Below are 17,137 nucleotides of genomic sequence, written 5' to 3' on the forward strand. Positions count from 1 at the left end.
TCACAACCAGATGCTCTGTGTTAGACTGGGGGAAGTCTAACACAATGTCGCATCAGACCCTAAAAACTTCCCTGAACAGGGCTGCTTACAGATGTCTTTTAAAAGTCACATAACTATTTATCTTTTTGACATCTGCTGGGTTCCCTGTTCCACAGGGCGGGTGCCACTACCGAGAAGGCCCTCTGCCTGGTTCCCTGAAACCTCACTTCTCACAGTGAGGGAACCGCCAGAAGGCCCTTGGAGCTGGACCTCTGTGTCCGGGCTGGACGATGGGGGTGGAGATGCTCCTTCAGGTATACAGGGCGGAAGCCGTTTAGGGCTTTAAAGGTCAGCACCAACACTCTGAATTGTGCTTGGAAATGTACTGGGAGCCAATGTAGATATTTTAGGACTGGTGTTCTATGCTGCTGGAGGTTGCAAAAAGAAACAGGGATTTTGAGAAGCTGCAAAACAATTTCTCCCAACCGGACAGCAAAATGGCAATTGTGATGCAATGTAAGCAAATGCAACATGATCAAGGGTCCCTATGAGGAAATATTACGTTTGAGTCTTTGTAGTTTAGAAAAAAAGTCAAGTAACACCTGGCCCCACCCCACTCACCATTCCCCTCTTTACTTCCTAATGTAACACTAATGTCTCACAACAAATGAAACTGATCTGTAGAAAATGCACCTTGAATAAAGAGACATTGCACATACTTTTGTAAACCAAGAATCTTGAATAAAAATATTTTTATATTAAAAAAACAATAAAAAAGGCAAGAAAGTGGAAACACTATAAATGAAGGCTGCCATACATCCAGATTTTCCTGAATATTACTGGGATTTCAAAAGCATAATTGACATCCAGGGGGGATTTCCAAAGGCCATTGCTTTGTCCTAGATGTTAGGCAAGTCCATCAAAAAATCAGTCCTTGGGGGTCTTCCTAAAAAGAGCTCTACAACTCTCGGGGCGTCCTGGTTTTTACTTTTTGAAATAGGGCAAGCCTACTATAAAAGTGTATAAAATTAAGCATAATTTATACACCTTCATAATGTCCCCACTAGTGTGTGCATAATTTCTCCTTCTCTCATAACACTAAAACTCAGAGGCACCCACTGAGGCTGAAGATTCAGTGCAGCTCATAGATGAGCTATGGCACTCGCTCCAACAAGAGGTAGTGATGGCCACCAACTTGGATAGTTTAAAAGAGGACTGGACAAATTTATGGAGGATAAGACTATCAACGTCTTCTATCGTCTTCTCTGTCGTCAAAGGCAGAAGGCTTCTGAACGCCAGTTGCTGGAAACAGCGGGAGGGGAGAATACTGTTGTGCTCAAGCCCTGCTTGTGGGCTTCTCAAAGTCATCTGCTGGGCCACAGTGAGACCAGAATATTGGGCTACGTGGGCCATTGGTCTGTTCCAGCAGGGCTTATCCCAGGAGCAGCCAGATCCTGTGCATCACAAGAATGGATTCAGTGGATTCAGCATGCATAGTACTGCCACCTTATTTGAAGAGAAAGAGTAGGCTAACAAGGAGCAACCTGAATTCAGAGAACTGTGAGTGGAACTCTGCTACTTCCTTATCCCTCCCCACTTCACCTGATGATTGCGTTCTCTGGGTTGGACCAGCTTGAATACAAAAGCAGAGGAGTGGGGTATGAATAATAGGTGTTTGCTTGCTTGCTTGCTTGCTCCCCGCCCCCCGCAGAGCTAAGTGACAGGGACTGAAAATGGGCACATTATTTGCTAAGGTTATTCAATAAGAGGTCCACTTGTGGATCAGGAATTGGTTAAGTTCATTGAAGCAAATGGTAGGAATAAGTGGACAGTTCTCCAAATGGAGAAGAAAGTGCAGTCTTCCAAAGATTGGTATTATCCCAAAGATTGTGCTTTTTAACTTGCTCATAAATTATCTAGAGTTAAGAGGTAAACAGTGAGGTGGCCAAGTTTGCTGACGATACATTCAGATTTGTTGAAACAAAAAGAGATTGCAAAGAGTACCAAAAGAACCTCACCGAAGTGAGTGAACAGGTGGTGGAATGGCAAAGGCAATTCAAGTGTAAAATGATTCATGCTGGGACAAAATAACCTTACATTTCTGGCATTAGTGACATAGTGGAAAGGAATATGTAAAAAATGTTTCAGAAGAATAAGGGTGGGAAAGTTAGAATAATATTATGTCAAATTTAAACAAATTGGTATAAAGGGAAAAATTGGAGACATAATAGTTGAAATGTATATTACAGAATAAGATTTGAAAGAGGGTAAGGTACTGCTGAATATGATTGTGTAAAAGGGAACACAGAAAAGGGAGACGTGAGGGAGTCTGGAAGGAGGGTTATGAAAACAAGAAGTAAGAAATCGGACTTTTATGTTCTTTTTTATGTCTTTTTTTTGGTCTACTTTTTATGTTTTTTATTGTATTTTTTATTTTTACTTGATTGTGATAATGTTTTTCTCTTTTCTCTTGTTTTGATGGTGAAGTTTGTTCTATTGTTTAAAACTTTAATAAATATCTCTTAAAAAAAACAAAAAAAAAAAAACCTTACATTTCACATATATGCTCATGGGGTCAAAACTGGCAGTGACAGATCAGGACTGAGGCCTTGCGGTCAAAATTTCTTCTGCAATATCAAGCCACATTTGATTATGTGGACATTTATAATTCTGCTTCTAGCTGACCATAGAAAAGCCATGTCTGGACAGCACTGGCAGACCTTAAGTGTGGAAATGTTAATTGTCTGAAAAACAACGAACAGCATGGCTCCAGATCACCTTTTTAGCAGTCAGTGAGATGATGGGAAACCTGCAAATATTCACAGCTGAAGTGTGCTCTCCAGCAGCAAAGGTGTGTTTGTGTATGAGAGAGAAGCAGCAGAAGTCTGATTCCCCTGGGGGAAATATGATGTCCATATTTGGTGTGGTTTGCATTTGACTAATAGCAATCAAGAACTTTGGATTGTTCACAAAAGCCAGTCAATGAAAAATGCAGCAGATTTGCCTGAGATAAAGGTGCTTCTAGTGAAAAATGTCATCTGAAATGTATATGGGGGCGATTCCCTCCACCCTTCCTAAAACCCATCCATCAGAGCTTCATAGCTGAGAACGATTTCCCCACATCCAAGCCCAGTAAACTTTCCACACACTGTCTTGTCTTTAGATTGTTTCAAGCTGGAGACACGTTACCTTTACAGAGAAGCCTCTACCCATGGCCGATTTCAATTTATTTATTTTTCATATTTTTTAATTAATTGTCCAAAAGCTGTTATATAAGGTTCTGCAAAATGCACTGTTATTAAACAGCATCTAGTGGCAATATACATGGTCCATATACAATCATAAATCACTGTCGAAGAAATACAGACATAAAATAAAACCAAAATAAATAAACCACAGGTATGCGAATGCTTGGAAGGCAACAGCTAGAACTATTTGCAACATAAACGTAATAGTTAAGACAAGGTTACAAGGTATGAACCCTATTATACCAACAGAATACAATCAACTATCAGATTTTCCTTCTTGTTTAATTTCACCCGTTTTGTCTTTAAATGCCATCATTTTTCTCATATACACACACAAAGTCACACCAAAGATATCTCCTCAGTGAGCCCAGATACAAAGTAGATCTCTCCTCTCCATCCCATTCCTCATCCATTTAGGGCCTTTTGGAAATGCCAGCAGCTTCAAAGGATCACACATCCAGAGCCCCCACTCGACTGTTGTCTCATCGCAGCGTTCAAGCGCTGGATCTCGCCCTGAAGCCTACTGACTTCTCGGTTGAACCCTTCTTCCTGAAGCCGCCTCTGCTCCTAAGGAATGGCAGGGATAAAGAATAAAGTCAAAGCCAGCTGATCACAGAGCAAAGATGGAGACTGCAATAAAGGAGACGGGGACAGAGCTAGGCCAATTCAGGTGGTGAATTGAGACAGGTGAGCAATTGCTTCCTCCTCCCTTCTCCATATGCCCCCAATCCAACTGCTTCTTTCCCCTAATGTTAGGTCCCTGAAGACTATCTCAAGATGACACAGGCATCCTCAGTCAGCTAGAATGGTGCCATCTTGCACAAACTGCCCCTGTGATTCCTGAAGGATGTATGTTGTAGAGCTCCCCAATGGTCACAAGACCCCAGAAAAAATAATAATGGCAAGAGAGACAAATCAGACCCCGTTCATCATCCAAAGAGGCGGCGGCAGCAGCAGGAAGAGGAAGCTTGCTTCCTTCTACTCTGCCAGAAAGAAGACTCAAAAGAACATTGTGACTAAGAAGTAGTGCCTGGGGTTGCTTTTTTTGTCCTCCCTCCCAATCCCTTTTCTTTTTGTGCTGTATCTTTTAGATTGTAAGCCTGAATGCTTATTACTGATTGCCGTGAGCTGCTCAGGAGGCCTTCTTTGGCTAAAGATTGGGGTAAAAATACATGCATAGAAATTGCATACAAATATAGTGTCTTATAGAGAGCCAGTGTGGTGTAGTGGTTAAGAGCGGTGGACTCATTATCTGGGGAACCGGGTTCGCGTCTCCGCTCCTCCACATGCAGCTGCTGGGTGACCTTGGGCTAGTCACACTTCTCTGACGTCTCTCAGCCCCACTCACCTCACAGAGTGTTTGTTGTGGGGGAGGAAGGGAAAGGAGATTGTTTGAGACTCCTTCGGGTAGTGATAAAGCGGGATGCCTGCAAGACAGAGCTGTTCCACCAGGCCTTTGATCAGGGTGCAGCCTGGCAATCTGCACAGAATGTTGCTTAATGGTTGCCATTAATTTGATTTTAATTAATTTTATAATGAATGTTTTTAGAATGTTGGATTATTTTGATTGTTGTTAGCCGCCCTGAGCCCAGCTTCGGCTGGGGAGGGCGGGATATAAATAAAAATTTATTATTATTATTATTATTATATCAAATCCAAACTACTCCTCCTCCTCCTTCTTCGACGACTCTGGCCTCTTTAGTGAAAGCTGGTAGGACTGCATAAATGATCATGCTTACAGTACTAAGGATATTGTTACCTGGAGCTTTGCATTCATCACCATCTCATGCTCTGCCAGTAGCTTCCTCCTGTCCTCCTCCATTTTTGTTTCTAGCTGCCTTTTGTGCTCCTCGAAACTCTTTTCCTGCTGCTGGGCCCTCTGGACAGCCTCATCTTTCATCTTCTCGTGCAACTCTGCTTCCCGGGCAGAGGCTTCAGCCTTGACTCGCTCCACTAGAGGGAAAGAGAGATGGTGAATGCTAATTGTACATTAAGACACAGGTTGGCAAAGGCTGCATTAGCGTATTTGGAGGTTGTGTACATACACTGAAATCAAATTTAAAAACACAGCTTCCTCTAAAGAATTCTGGGAACTTTAGTTTACCCTTCACAGACCTACAATTCACAGCACCTGTAACAAACTAAGTTCCCAGGATTCTTAGGGAATGGAATGTTCTTTACATGAGTGGTGTGTATGTAGCATTATTATTATTATTATTATTATTATTATTATTATTATTATTAGTATAGTGTACTAAATACAGCACCATCAGTTCTTTTTTTGCTGCATCACATTTCAGCTGGGCTACAGTGACAGCTCAGTATCAGGGCTTTTTTATATTAAAAAAACAGCTTTTATAAATTATCATATCATTGGAAATCACATCGTTATTTTAATGAAGTTCAGTCTAGTGGGCCTTTCTCACTTCCCTTAATCAGATGACAAGAATATGCCCAGCAACATTTTCCTCTTCCATCCTGTGGTCTCAGTCAAAGTCACCCCTCCACAATGGCCATTACAATTTTTTTATTTATTAAATGGCAGGTCTGATCATTGTACCCTCCAAGATGTTCCTAGTTTGGCTTTCATTCAGAGGCCTGGGAATTGGTAGGAATCAGGAACTAGCAAAAATGACAGGAAGTGGGGACTCCCACCTCAGACGGAGGAGGCTAAAACTATCCCAGCCAAGATGGTTATGGGTCTGTAAGGCCTGACTGTGGAGGAGGCCTCTGAACTGGGGCTCACCTTCAAGCTCCTTCTGTTTGTCCGTGAGGGTCCGGTCAGCCTGCAAAATGGATTGGGCTGCTGCCTCCTTGGATTTCAGGAAGTCTTGCAGGGCCTGGGAAGCCTAAAGAGGAGAAGAGGGGTAGAGTGAGGCAAATTGTTTGGCTTTGTGCTTGCATGCAAAGCTATATGCAGTGAAGAAGACACTGCAAAAACCTGAAGGCCAGTCTAGATATGGCAGGGTAGCCATTCGTACTTTATCTAGATTAATGGCCCAATCACATCTGGAGCTGAGCTGGGTTTGTGAGAGAGACAGTGAGGTGTATTACTTCAAGTGTATGACTAAGACTGTGGAGACCCAGGTCCAAGTCCCCCACACAGCCATGAAGCGATCTTGGAGTCTCTCTCTCTCTCTCTCTCTCTCTCTCTCTCTCTCTCTCGCCTATTCCACAGTGTTGCTGTGAGAGAAACATAGGGGGAACACAACTCACACTGCCTTCTGTTCCTTGAAGAAAAGGCAGGGTATTAATTAATCAATTAAAGCAAAACGTAATTTATCTAAAAAGTCATTTCCTCCTCTGCTTTACCCCAAGGTGTACTATCCTTTAAAGAAATCTTCTCCCACCCTGATTCACTTCAGGATCAGAGCTGCACTGGGAGAAATGTGGCTGAGCAGAGAGCAGGCAAGGCAGGGGAGTGAGGCAGGGCTTACATTTATAGCCCACCTTTCCTCCAAAGAGCTGAAGGTGGCGTGCCTGGCTCTCGCCCTCCCTATTTTATGCTTGCAACAAAGCTGTGAGGCAAGATAGCAAAGAAGCAGTGACTGGGCCAGGATCACCCAGCGGGTTTGTTGCTGAAGTAGGGATATGAACTCTGGTCTCCCAGATCCTAGATCAGCACTCTAACCATTGCACCACAGTGTCTCTTACAGTAATGCTGACAGGGCTGCTGACTGGGATGGAGCGACAGCTCTGGAGAAACCTATTATAGCAAAGGAACAGTAAAACAGTTATAAAAGGTAAAGGGACCCCTGACCATTAGGTCCAGTCGTGACCGACTCTGGGGTTGCGGCGCTCATCTCGCTCTATGGGCCGAGGGAGCTGGCGTTTGTCCGCAGACAGCTTCCGGGTCATGTGGCCAGCATGACTAAGCCGCTTCTGGCGAACCAGAGCAGCACACGGAAACGCCGTTTGCCTTCCCGCCGGAGCGGTTCCTATTTATCTACTTGCACTTTGACGTGCTTTCGAACTGCTAGGTTGGCAGGAGCAGGGACCGAGCAACGGGAGCTCACCCCGTCACAGGTTATAAGGGGAGGATTAATCCCTGGGGGAAGCTAAACGTGGTTTGTGGGTGTGTTGCATGTCCTCTTATCCCTCCTGTTGCTGTGCCTACAAGTCTGACTCACCATGAGTCCTTTCCCAGGCACCAGGTAATACTGATCCACCTTTTCCTTCTGGTCATCCAGAAAGCGCTGGTAGCCCCCAGCCACAGAATAGCTCCCCTTGCCAATCTCCTCTTCCAGGTCCTGGAACAGCTGTGTAAGGACAGCCTGGCAGCGATCTGATGATGCCTGCTCATTGCGAGAACAGAACTCGAGAAGCTTGGCATGCAGCTGGGTCTGTAGGAAAGAGGGAAGAGTGGAGGGGAAGAGAGAAGGGGGCACAGGGTGAGAGGCAAATGGTGCTTCCTAATGGAGAACAGTCCTATATTCCCTATTCCAGGAATTTCAGGGGTTCCTCTTGTCGCAGGCACTAGCCCCAGTGAACCAGTGCAATGGGGGAGCAAAGGATAACATGGTTCCAAAGTGTGTTTCAGTGTATGAAATAAAAGGACTTTATTCTGAAAGTTGGCTGTTGCTCTACTTGCTCTCCCAGCACCATCAACCAAATAAGCAAGTTAGCACCCATAATGCCCCTAACTCTGCTTTTTAGATTTATCATAAATAGCACTGAGCAGGGAAAGGTAGAAAGCTGCTTGCATCTTGCACGTGGAGACCCAGGAGGAAGACTGCAACGCCCTTGAAATCCATGAGAGAAAATGACTCTTAGATACAGATCAGAAAGTCCATTCTGCTGAGTGCCAACTGGCTTCCCATCTGTCAACCCAGAAGGAGAAGAGATGCAAAAAAGGGTTAAAAGACCTAGGGCTTATTCACATTTACCTTTCCTCTGCTCTTTCCAGGCACAATCCATGTTTTAAAGCTCAGAAAGAGCAAGGCAAAAGGTAAGTGTGGATACCTGCTGTAAGTCTACTATGCCTGAAAAAGGTGGCCCACCTACTACCCTCTGTCCTTTCCTCAAACTGGTCCTCCCACAGTTAGTTCCTCATTCTAAACACCTCCCTTGGGAACAGGGTTACTTTTTCATCCCAACAAAACCAAGTGGTTGCCAGATGTTCCGTGTTCCTGGGGGCATCTTAGCTCATCTCAACTATAATAATAATAAATAATAATAATAATGATTTATTTATACCCCACCCATCTGCCTGAGTTTCCCCAGCCACTCCGGGCAGCTCCCAATCGAGTGTTAAAAACAATACAGCATTAAATATTAAAAACTTCCCTAAACTTTCCAATGGCATCCAATCAATGGCCAACACAACCTTGCTAAGGAGCTGGATCTCATCCCTTGACATCTTGGCTACTCAGTCTTTGAACTAGGACAGGAATGAATACACTGCCCCATAGAAAGGAACCTCCCATTTCTGAGTATCCAGCTTTCCATCCAACACAAAATCCTTCCTAGTTTTCCCCATATCAGATATGGAGAGCCCCCTATCTCATGCCCACTGGTGAGTTAATCCCCATACCCCAAGTTCCTTCTGGTACTCGTGATTGACATCCTTGAAGGCTCGTGCCAAAAACACTTTAATAGCCTCCTTCTCGTATTGGGCATGCGCTTCCAGCAGCTCCTCGATAGTCTCGGTGGGCAGCTTCAAGTGTTTCCCCATCTCAGCTTCATAGTATGTAATGGCTTCATGCACAGCAGCTGTGTTCTCAATCTGCGCCAAGGCTACCACCGCGTTCTCTATGCAGGGTATGGAGCCACTGCAGATGGCGTCCACATAGGTCACCACCAGAAGCCCCAGTGCTGCAAGGGGTAGGAAGGGAGAGAAATATGGTTTAAGAAGATATTAATGATATGAGTAAAACTGGATAAATGATGAACTAATGTAAGCGGCTGGGGAAACACAGCCCGATGGGCAGGGTATAAATATTATTTATTATTATTATTATTATGAGATAGTTCAGGATATATGAAAAAGCTCTCAAATAAGTGGTAATTGTCCGCACAAACTGTGCAAAAGTCTGGGGCAAGTGGAAGTGTCGACAGGCCCTTAGTCTCTTGCAGAAAAAACAACCAAAAAGTATTCTGGTCCATAAACAAAAACGTATTCCAGTGCATAAACCCTTTGGCTGTATCCTGAAGTTCATGGTGAAACCCCAGCCTCTCCAGCCAGGATTCCCCATGAGCCACTCAACCCCACGCCCTTTGCCTCTACTCACATGTCCCTGTCACTGTGTGCCCTCCCTGGATGACTTTTGCCTGAGCTTGCTCATGAATATAGCTGCAGAAATGCTGAACCTGCTCCAGAAAGTCAGGATTCAGTTTAGATTCAGGTAGGTCCTCCAGTTCCTCTAAAGCTCGCCTTGAGGCCGGGCGGTCAAAGACAAAGCACTTGCAGCTGGGGAAATACTGGCGTATACATTTCTTGGCAAGGTCCAACTTCTCTGGGTTGTCTAAGAGAGAGAGAATCACAGATAAGGTTATTATGGTTGCTGTTGCTATTATTTTGTGCCCCGTTGGCTCGGCACCCTGTGAGGGGGAAGATCCCACACCATCCTAAATCCGGCACTCATCCAGGCTAGGATCCCTCCGACTCTCAGTACCTTTCTTCCTCTTCAGGGCATTCTCCAGATATTGGTCTTCGGTGATAGGTTTCCCATTCAGTTTCAGCAGTAACGAAAAGTCACGCACAGCCCAGACAAAAGCCGGGAAGAACCTGAGAAAGTCACTTGAATCTTCCTCTTCACCCTCAGAGTCCTTTGCAGGTGTGCTCTTCACCTTAATGCGCTTAGTCAGCTCTGTCACATACCTGGGATCACACTAAGGAAATTACAATGCCTCTTCCACTTCACAGGGCAGTAATCTCTCAAATACCCCTCACCTTTCCTCCTCTATCCCTCCTCACTATTCCAAAGGCCGTTATTAGAAATGTCACCCAGTTAGATAAACCTTGCTTCTAGATAAAAACAGTAGTTCCAAATCAAAAAGCACAATTCCTTCGTTTTCAGATGATGTATGCATGCGACATAGCAGACACAGTACTAGAAGAGGCATTCCTTCTGTGTGAGAAGGCAGAATGACTCTTTTAAGAAGGCAGGTGCCCTCTATTGATAAAAATCAATAGGACTTGAATTTAAATGAATTAACAGATTTTTGCTGTCTCATTGGAGAGGTGTCTTTTTTTAGTGCTGTTTCCCTCCCAAAGAAATCTAACCAGCTAACTGATTAAAAATTGCTGTCTTATTTATTATCACAGTTTTGTTCATCTTCGTCCATTAGTGTGTTTCCTGGAAACCAGTGTGGTGTCCCCACTAACTGTGACACACCAGTTAGTGGGGACACCACACCATCCAGTATCGTGAAAATAAATGTATGTACGAAGAGGCATTTCCCAGCGTGCACACACAGCTACATTGCTACCGAAAGCATCTACACACCATCTATTCTGACTGCAAAGCAGGAAAACTGGCAGTGAACTGCCTGAAACCATTTGTACAAAGGATACTGCAGTTTCTCCAGAGCATATTGATCAATGGTGCCCATGCTGTTGTATACAAAGGTGCTGCTTAACAGAATGGACAAGGCAAAAATCCAGGAGTCATTCGCAGTATTGCTCTGTAGGGCGGGATGTAAGTAATTAGTGCAGAATCCTGTTAGACACTTGATCTGCACCTAGGCTGCATCCCTACACACAGTAAAGAACTCTGCTTGGTTGATCCCTTTCTGCTCGCACTGCCTCACCTTTGCCTTACTCCTATGAGCATCCTTCCTCACCTGAGAGCTTTTAAAGTGCTCCTGATTAGCCTTGTTCTCCTGTTGTATAGTTGTTGTTGTTGTTGTTGTTAATTAAGATTTATATACCACCCTTCATCACAAGATCTCTGGGTAAAAGGTAAAAACAAAAGTAAATAGTTAAAGAAAAGAAAACAATACCCCCCCCCAATCATTTTAAAAGGCTGTAGAATATTAATCAGCCAAAGCCTAGTTGGAAAGGAATGTTTTTGCCTGGTGCCTAAAGGTATACAATGAAGGCGTGAGACACAAACGGCAAGCCCTACCTGGAGATATTGGGGATTGAACCTAGGACCTTCTGCATGCAAGGCAGCTGCCCTACCACTAAGCTATGGCCCTTCCCCCAAACAATAGCTGCTCTGTGTCTCCAACTTACCTTCTCCACATCGCCCAGCCCCTCTGTGTCCAAAAGCACCAAGGTGTGGTCAGGCTTTTTGGGGTGAGGAAGGCACCACATCCAGATGCCCATGGTTTGTGCTTGAATCGTGGCCCCCAGAGAGAAGCCTATAGGGATCAAATGAGACAGGAATAAGGGAATCAGGTACAAGGGGATCAGCAGTAACCTCAGAATATGGTCCTCTTAGTGTGGAATTCTCCAATATCTGAAAAAGCGGTTACCTACATGAAGTAACATCTGAATGTACCTTGCTGGCCCCATCCAGCCCAAAGTCTCTACCCACCAACACCTATTCCTTCTGCAGACTCACCTTTCTTCTTTCCTGCCAGCTTGTTCATGAGGTAGGACTTGCCAGTGCGGTACAGTCCCACGATGGCCACCACAACCACGGGTTGCTGGATGCTCTGCAAGATCTTCAGGGCTTCCTGGTTGACCCGCAGCTGTTCACTGGGGTTGTTCTCGATCAGGCACATTGGCTCTTCCATGATGCTTGGCTGAGCAGTTCAGAAGGCAGCCCAGGAATGAGGCTGAGGAATCTAAAGAGACAAAAAGAAATTCCAAGCTCTGCTTCTGCACTCAGGTTATTTCCCCTGGAAAGGCTGGGTCGAGGTTGGGAAACATTTTCCCCAAGGGCATTTCCTCTTGGGCGAGCTTCTGGGCCAGAGCAGTGAATGGGAGCGACTCCTACCATTTCAAAACATCAAAGTGGAAGGACATATTTCAGTTAGGCAAAATCTCTTGGGGAGAGGAGGTGTGGTCCCAAGGCCTACAGGGTAACATTTGGCACCCGAACCTGAGATTCCCCATCCCTTAGCTAGATAAAGGAAGGGCTGCCCATAGGATCTCTGAATGTTTTTCTTCAAGAACTATGAAACTATTCACTCACTCCAGGACGAGCCCTATCATTAGGTAGAGGGGCAGGCAGCTGTTTTTGTGCATCAGGAAAAGGCCGCAAATTGTTTCTTATTTATTATTACTGCGTTTTCACTGCCAAGACATTTGTGGGGTTTTCTGCCTCAGGTGCAAGAATCACTCTACTACTTCCTCAATCCCTTGCATAGCCTTGCATTCCTTCTTCAGCCTGAAAGTCTGAAATCCAGGGCTTGTGGCTGTTTCTCTCAAGCTAACAGCTAGACAGGGCTGTGGAGAGAAAAGGTGGTACTCACATAGGTAATTTTCTGGCTGGTCTGGCTTGGCAGCAGTCTCTCTGCGGGGCACTTCAGCCAAGAGGAAACTCAGGAGGGGGCTGCAGCTGCTGAAGCCTTTCCCACAGATGTGTGCTTGGAGCAGTTTACAACACTTCTGCTCTGACTGCAAACTCCAGTGGCTTTTTATGGTAGCGTTCACATGAATTCCCCTCAATAGATGCTTTGACTGGAATTAGAATCGCTAAAGAAAAGGTTTCAGTTTCCCTTTTGGTTTCCTATCTTACCCAGCCAGCAGGACTGCTTGTTTTCAACTGACTAAAGAAGGAGGGGTGAGGTGTTCTGATGGTGTTTCCTGCTTGGCCGGGGGTTGGACTCGATGGCCCTTGTGGTCTCTTCCAACTCTATGATTCTATGAGGTGGTGCTGGAGGCTGGAAAATCCCACTGTTTGAGCAGGGCAAACTGCACAATCCCTTCACAAAGCTCTAAATTTGACACATGATGTGCTGCCCTGTAGCTGCTTGGCTCCCAGCACTTGGCGACTCAGCCCACAGCAACGGCATTTCCGGTCGACGTCAGTGCTTAAGTCAATATGAAATTCTCCTGTTTGCACAGAAGAAGTATTGCCCCATTTGGTGCTGTGAGGAGGGAAGAAAGTGGAACCCATACACCCATAATGGGAACACTGTTTTTGACCCCTTGATCTTTGCCAATTCTGCACAGAAAGCTTTTTCAGTGCTGGCACTAAGCAATATTTCCACAAAGAAAGACTTCTGCCTGTGTTCTCCAAAACAATGTTGCTGTTATGCCTCTTTCTCAGAATGAGCATCAGCAGTTCCTGGAAAATAGGGTAGCAATTTCCAAAGATAGAGATGTATGAGAAAGGAATGCAGCTCAGTGGTACAGCATCTGTTTTGCATGCAGAAGGTCCCAGGTTCAGTCTCCAGGTGGGGGTGGGATTGGGAGAGATTCTGGTCTGAAACAGATCAATTGCACCACAAGCTTTTCAAATGGCAATGCAATACAAAAAGCACAGTCTATGACAAGGGGTAGCCAACACAGATGCTGATTTGTCATTTTGTTTAAAAATAAGTGTTGCCAACAGGCCACAGGGTGCTTTACAACAACATCCTAATAATAAGCCACACAAGGACTTGCAAACAAAAGCAGCGGCATCAAACTATTTTCACATTACTTCAGTCACAATTCCCCTGCTGGAATAGGTGTGCCTTCACCTGCTTTCTAAAACAAAATGATAATCTGGCTAGGCACATCTTAGTGAGAACATTCCAGAGCCATGGAGCCACCACTAAAAAGGTCCTTCCATTGGTCCCAGAGGTATGCACTTCATCCTGCACAGGGACCACCAGTCAGGCTGCAGGCATCATCCACTGACCTTAAGGTGCAGGCAGGATGGTCTGTGAGAAGGTGTTCCCATCGGGCTTGTCCACATGTAAGCATTGTTTAGCTGTTAATCTACTCCCCACCCCACCATTCAAATTGCATTAGACTAGTTGAGACCCATATGTATTTCAATTTGTATCTGGGGAGTAATTTACAATTTATACCAGTAGGTGTTACCTTTTATGTTTGTCCCCACCTTCTAATTTATTAATTCTGTTACACCAGTTATGTACTGGTAGGGCACATAAACAGATTTCTGCAGGTGCACCTTGTTTTTGTTTTCTTGTTTTGTCCTGTTTTAATTCCCCTGCCCAGCACACAATTTTTAATTTTGTTTGTGCTATTTTCTGGTTTTGGGGAAATCCGAGGAATCAAACTAAATATATACGGCTACACTCCTCCATTCAGGAACATGCCAAAAATAGCATTTATACTTCATTCTTTACTCCACTTTTAAAGGAATCCTCTCCCCATCTTTTTCTCCCTACTCTACTTTTAACACAGTGATTTCTTCCCTTTCCTTCTATTTATCATTCTGCATCTATTTTTCACAGTGGTTCAGCCAAGCTATTGCAAGCGCCCTCCTCCCCAGCCATGTCAACCTTGCTAATCAAAGAGCAATCAGTCACACACTTTATTATTTATTCCGATTGTCCCTTTGCAGATGCAACTTTATCTGACCCACACCAGGTGTCACATACAAAGCCAGATGTGGAGCAGGCGGACATGGTTCGAGGGAAATGGCCTCATTTCTGAAATTAGGGTCCCTGGTGGGCCTAATTTGGCCTGTGAGCTGAGGGTTTCCCTTCACTGATTTATTCTCAGGAACTGGTCTGTTTGTCACTTATATAAAGCAGAAGGGCGTTGCTGGCAAGTGACAACTAGAAGATGAGGAAATGAGCCCTTGTTATTATGTGTTGTGATATTCTGTCAGTAGTAGATTATTCCTCCAGACGTTTATCCTTGTCAAGTTGTTGGTGTTTCTTTTGATGGATAACAGAGGGGACTGATGCTCTGATCAGATCAGCCCACCCCTGACATATGCATCCACGAATATAAGAAGACCATCAGTGAGACAAATTAACTTCTGTATGCAATTAATTCCCACCCCAACATTAGGCATATCAGAAAGGTATGTTGAAATCAGGCCCCATCAAAATAACCTTGACTTTACACAGAAATTCCCATTCCTGTCTTCATTCTTAACTGAGGTAGCATTGGCCAATGGTATTGTAGGGGGACCCCAAGGGCCCCCAAAATAAGTTTTGTGTGTAAAAGGTAAAGGTACCCCTGCCCATACGGGCCAGTCGTGTCCGACTCTAGGGTTGTGCGCCCATCTCACTTAAGAAGCTGGGGGCCAGCGCTGTCCGGAGACACTTCCAGGTCACTTGGCCAGCGTGACGAAGCTGCTCTGGCGAGCCAGCACCAGCGCAGCACACGGAAACGCCGTTTACCTTCCTGCTATAAAGCGGTACCTATTTATCTACTTGCACTTTAGGGGTGCTTTTGAACTGCTAGGTGGGCAGGAGCTGGGACCGAAAGATGGGAGCTCACCCCGCTGCGGGGATTCGAACCGCCGACCATACGATCGGCAAGTCCTAGGCACTGAGGTTTTACCCACAGCGCCACCCACATCCCTATGTTTTGTGTGAGAAACCTATAAAAAAAAGCCCCAACTGAATGATATATTGGAGTTCTGTTAAAATCCTTTGTTCATAATAGTTTCGTTTTGTTCATAAAAGACACATAGCCCAGTTGCTGGAAATACCAAAGATAAGGCATTCAGGGAGTGAACTTCTGAAGAGTAAAATTATGGGAGTCTGGCTGTGCCAGCTTACCAAGGACAACTCCCCTTTTGTAGGCTTGTTATCTAGGTGAACATAAATCTCAGACTACAATTCTCCTTTCTTTAGTATGTAGGCTTGTATCTATGCAGGCTTCAAAACTTTGGAAGTGAGGGGCCCTAGAAGGGCTGGACACACATCAAGTTGCAGGCTGGACATCTAGAAAGTTGTATCCAATGAGTATTCTGCCAGCTACCCTCTGAAAATGTCTGCAGCAGTTTGATTGGATTTTATCTCTAAAACCTATACAGTGGTACCTTGGTTCTCAAACACCTTGGTACTCAAACAACTTGGAACCCAAACACTGCAAACTTGGAAGTAAGTGTTCCAGTTTGTGAACTTTTTTTGAAAGCCAAATGTGCTCCATTTTGAGTGCCACACTTCCGTTTTGAGTGTTATGCTGAGGTCTGTCTGTTTTTGCTATTTATTTTGCGTTTTTGTTTATTTTTTGGCTGTGTGGAACCCAGTTCAGCTACTGATTGTGTGACTGCAGTACATTGTTTATTGCTTTCATTTTAAGGAGCAATGGTCTCATTAGATAGTAAAATTCATGTTAAATTGCTGTTTTAGGGGTTGTTTTTTAAAAGTCTGGAATGAATTAATCCATTTTGCATTAGTTTCTGTTCGAAAGCACACCTTGGTTTTGGAACGCTTTGGTTTTGGAACAGACTTTTGGAACGGATTAAGTTTGAGAATCAAGGTACCACTGTAAAAGGTCTGGGGGGTCCCCCCCCCCCATTCAGCCTTTGTGGAGGTGACCGTGCTGAACCTATTTACTGCAGTAAATAAACTTTTGGACTCTTTCTTCAACCGGACTCACGAGTAATTAATAGTTCTAGTGAGACAGCAGATTTGCCCTGCAACAGTTTGACTAATATATTATCAACTAGCCCCTCTCTGCAGCTCCCATTGCCCTTTCAGTGGAATAGCTTGAAATCGGAATTAACAGCCTGCATTTCTGTGACTCGCCTCCTCTGTAGCTAGCAAGGAAATGTATAATTCTTAGTGGGCTGTTTTAATAACATTGCAGTCTAGTAACTTGTGTGGATTTATGTACAAGCTTGCATTTTTATTCCATGTCCCTCTTTCATATCTGTCAATCTCAAGACAGTGTCCGCACCCCCACATATTATATTCATAGCAGTCTTGTATATAAATATAAATGGATGGTTTATTTTGGTAGCTAACTGACAGGTAAAAAAAGAAGTTGTAAATGTGATTAGAACAATGTTGGAGAAATCCTGGTCAGTATTTTAAATTTTGGTTTTAGCTCTATCACGATGGGAAAAAAATGGTTGATAGACCTGATCAAAGTA

General features: G+C 44.4%; 2 protein-coding genes across 3 annotated transcripts in view; one reads left to right on the top strand and one right to left on the bottom strand.

Annotated features, from left to right (window-relative positions):
* Positions 1–17,137, top strand: part of DMRTC2 (DMRT like family C2) — a 56,532-nt gene that overhangs the window by 24,990 nt on the left and 14,405 nt on the right. The gene's annotated exons all lie outside the window — the stretch shown is intronic.
* Positions 3,232–12,906, bottom strand: LOC114603383 (guanylate-binding protein 1-like). 2 transcript variants are annotated; one of them, XM_028742350.2, is made up of 11 exons: positions 12,594–12,906; positions 11,738–11,963; positions 11,407–11,534; positions 10,744–10,853; positions 9,842–10,047; positions 9,458–9,691; positions 8,761–9,041; positions 7,358–7,570; positions 5,974–6,076; positions 4,987–5,180; positions 3,232–3,794 (listed from the first exon to the last, which is right to left on the bottom strand). In XM_028742350.2, the coding sequence occupies exons 2-11, from the start codon at positions 11,910–11,912 to the stop codon at positions 3,669–3,671; spliced, it is 1,770 nt and encodes a 589-aa protein (XP_028598183.2). In that variant the 5' UTR covers positions 11,913–11,963; positions 12,594–12,906; the 3' UTR covers positions 3,232–3,668. The 2 variants fall into 2 exon arrangements, with proteins under 2 accessions (XP_028598183.2, XP_028598184.2); XM_028742351.2 differs by lacking the exon at positions 10,744–10,853 and having other exon boundaries at positions 9,842–10,058.

Source organism: Podarcis muralis, chromosome 7 (assembly GCF_964188315.1).
Source record: "Podarcis muralis chromosome 7, rPodMur119.hap1.1, whole genome shotgun sequence".
NCBI lineage: Eukaryota > Metazoa > Chordata > Lepidosauria > Squamata > Lacertidae > Podarcis > Podarcis muralis.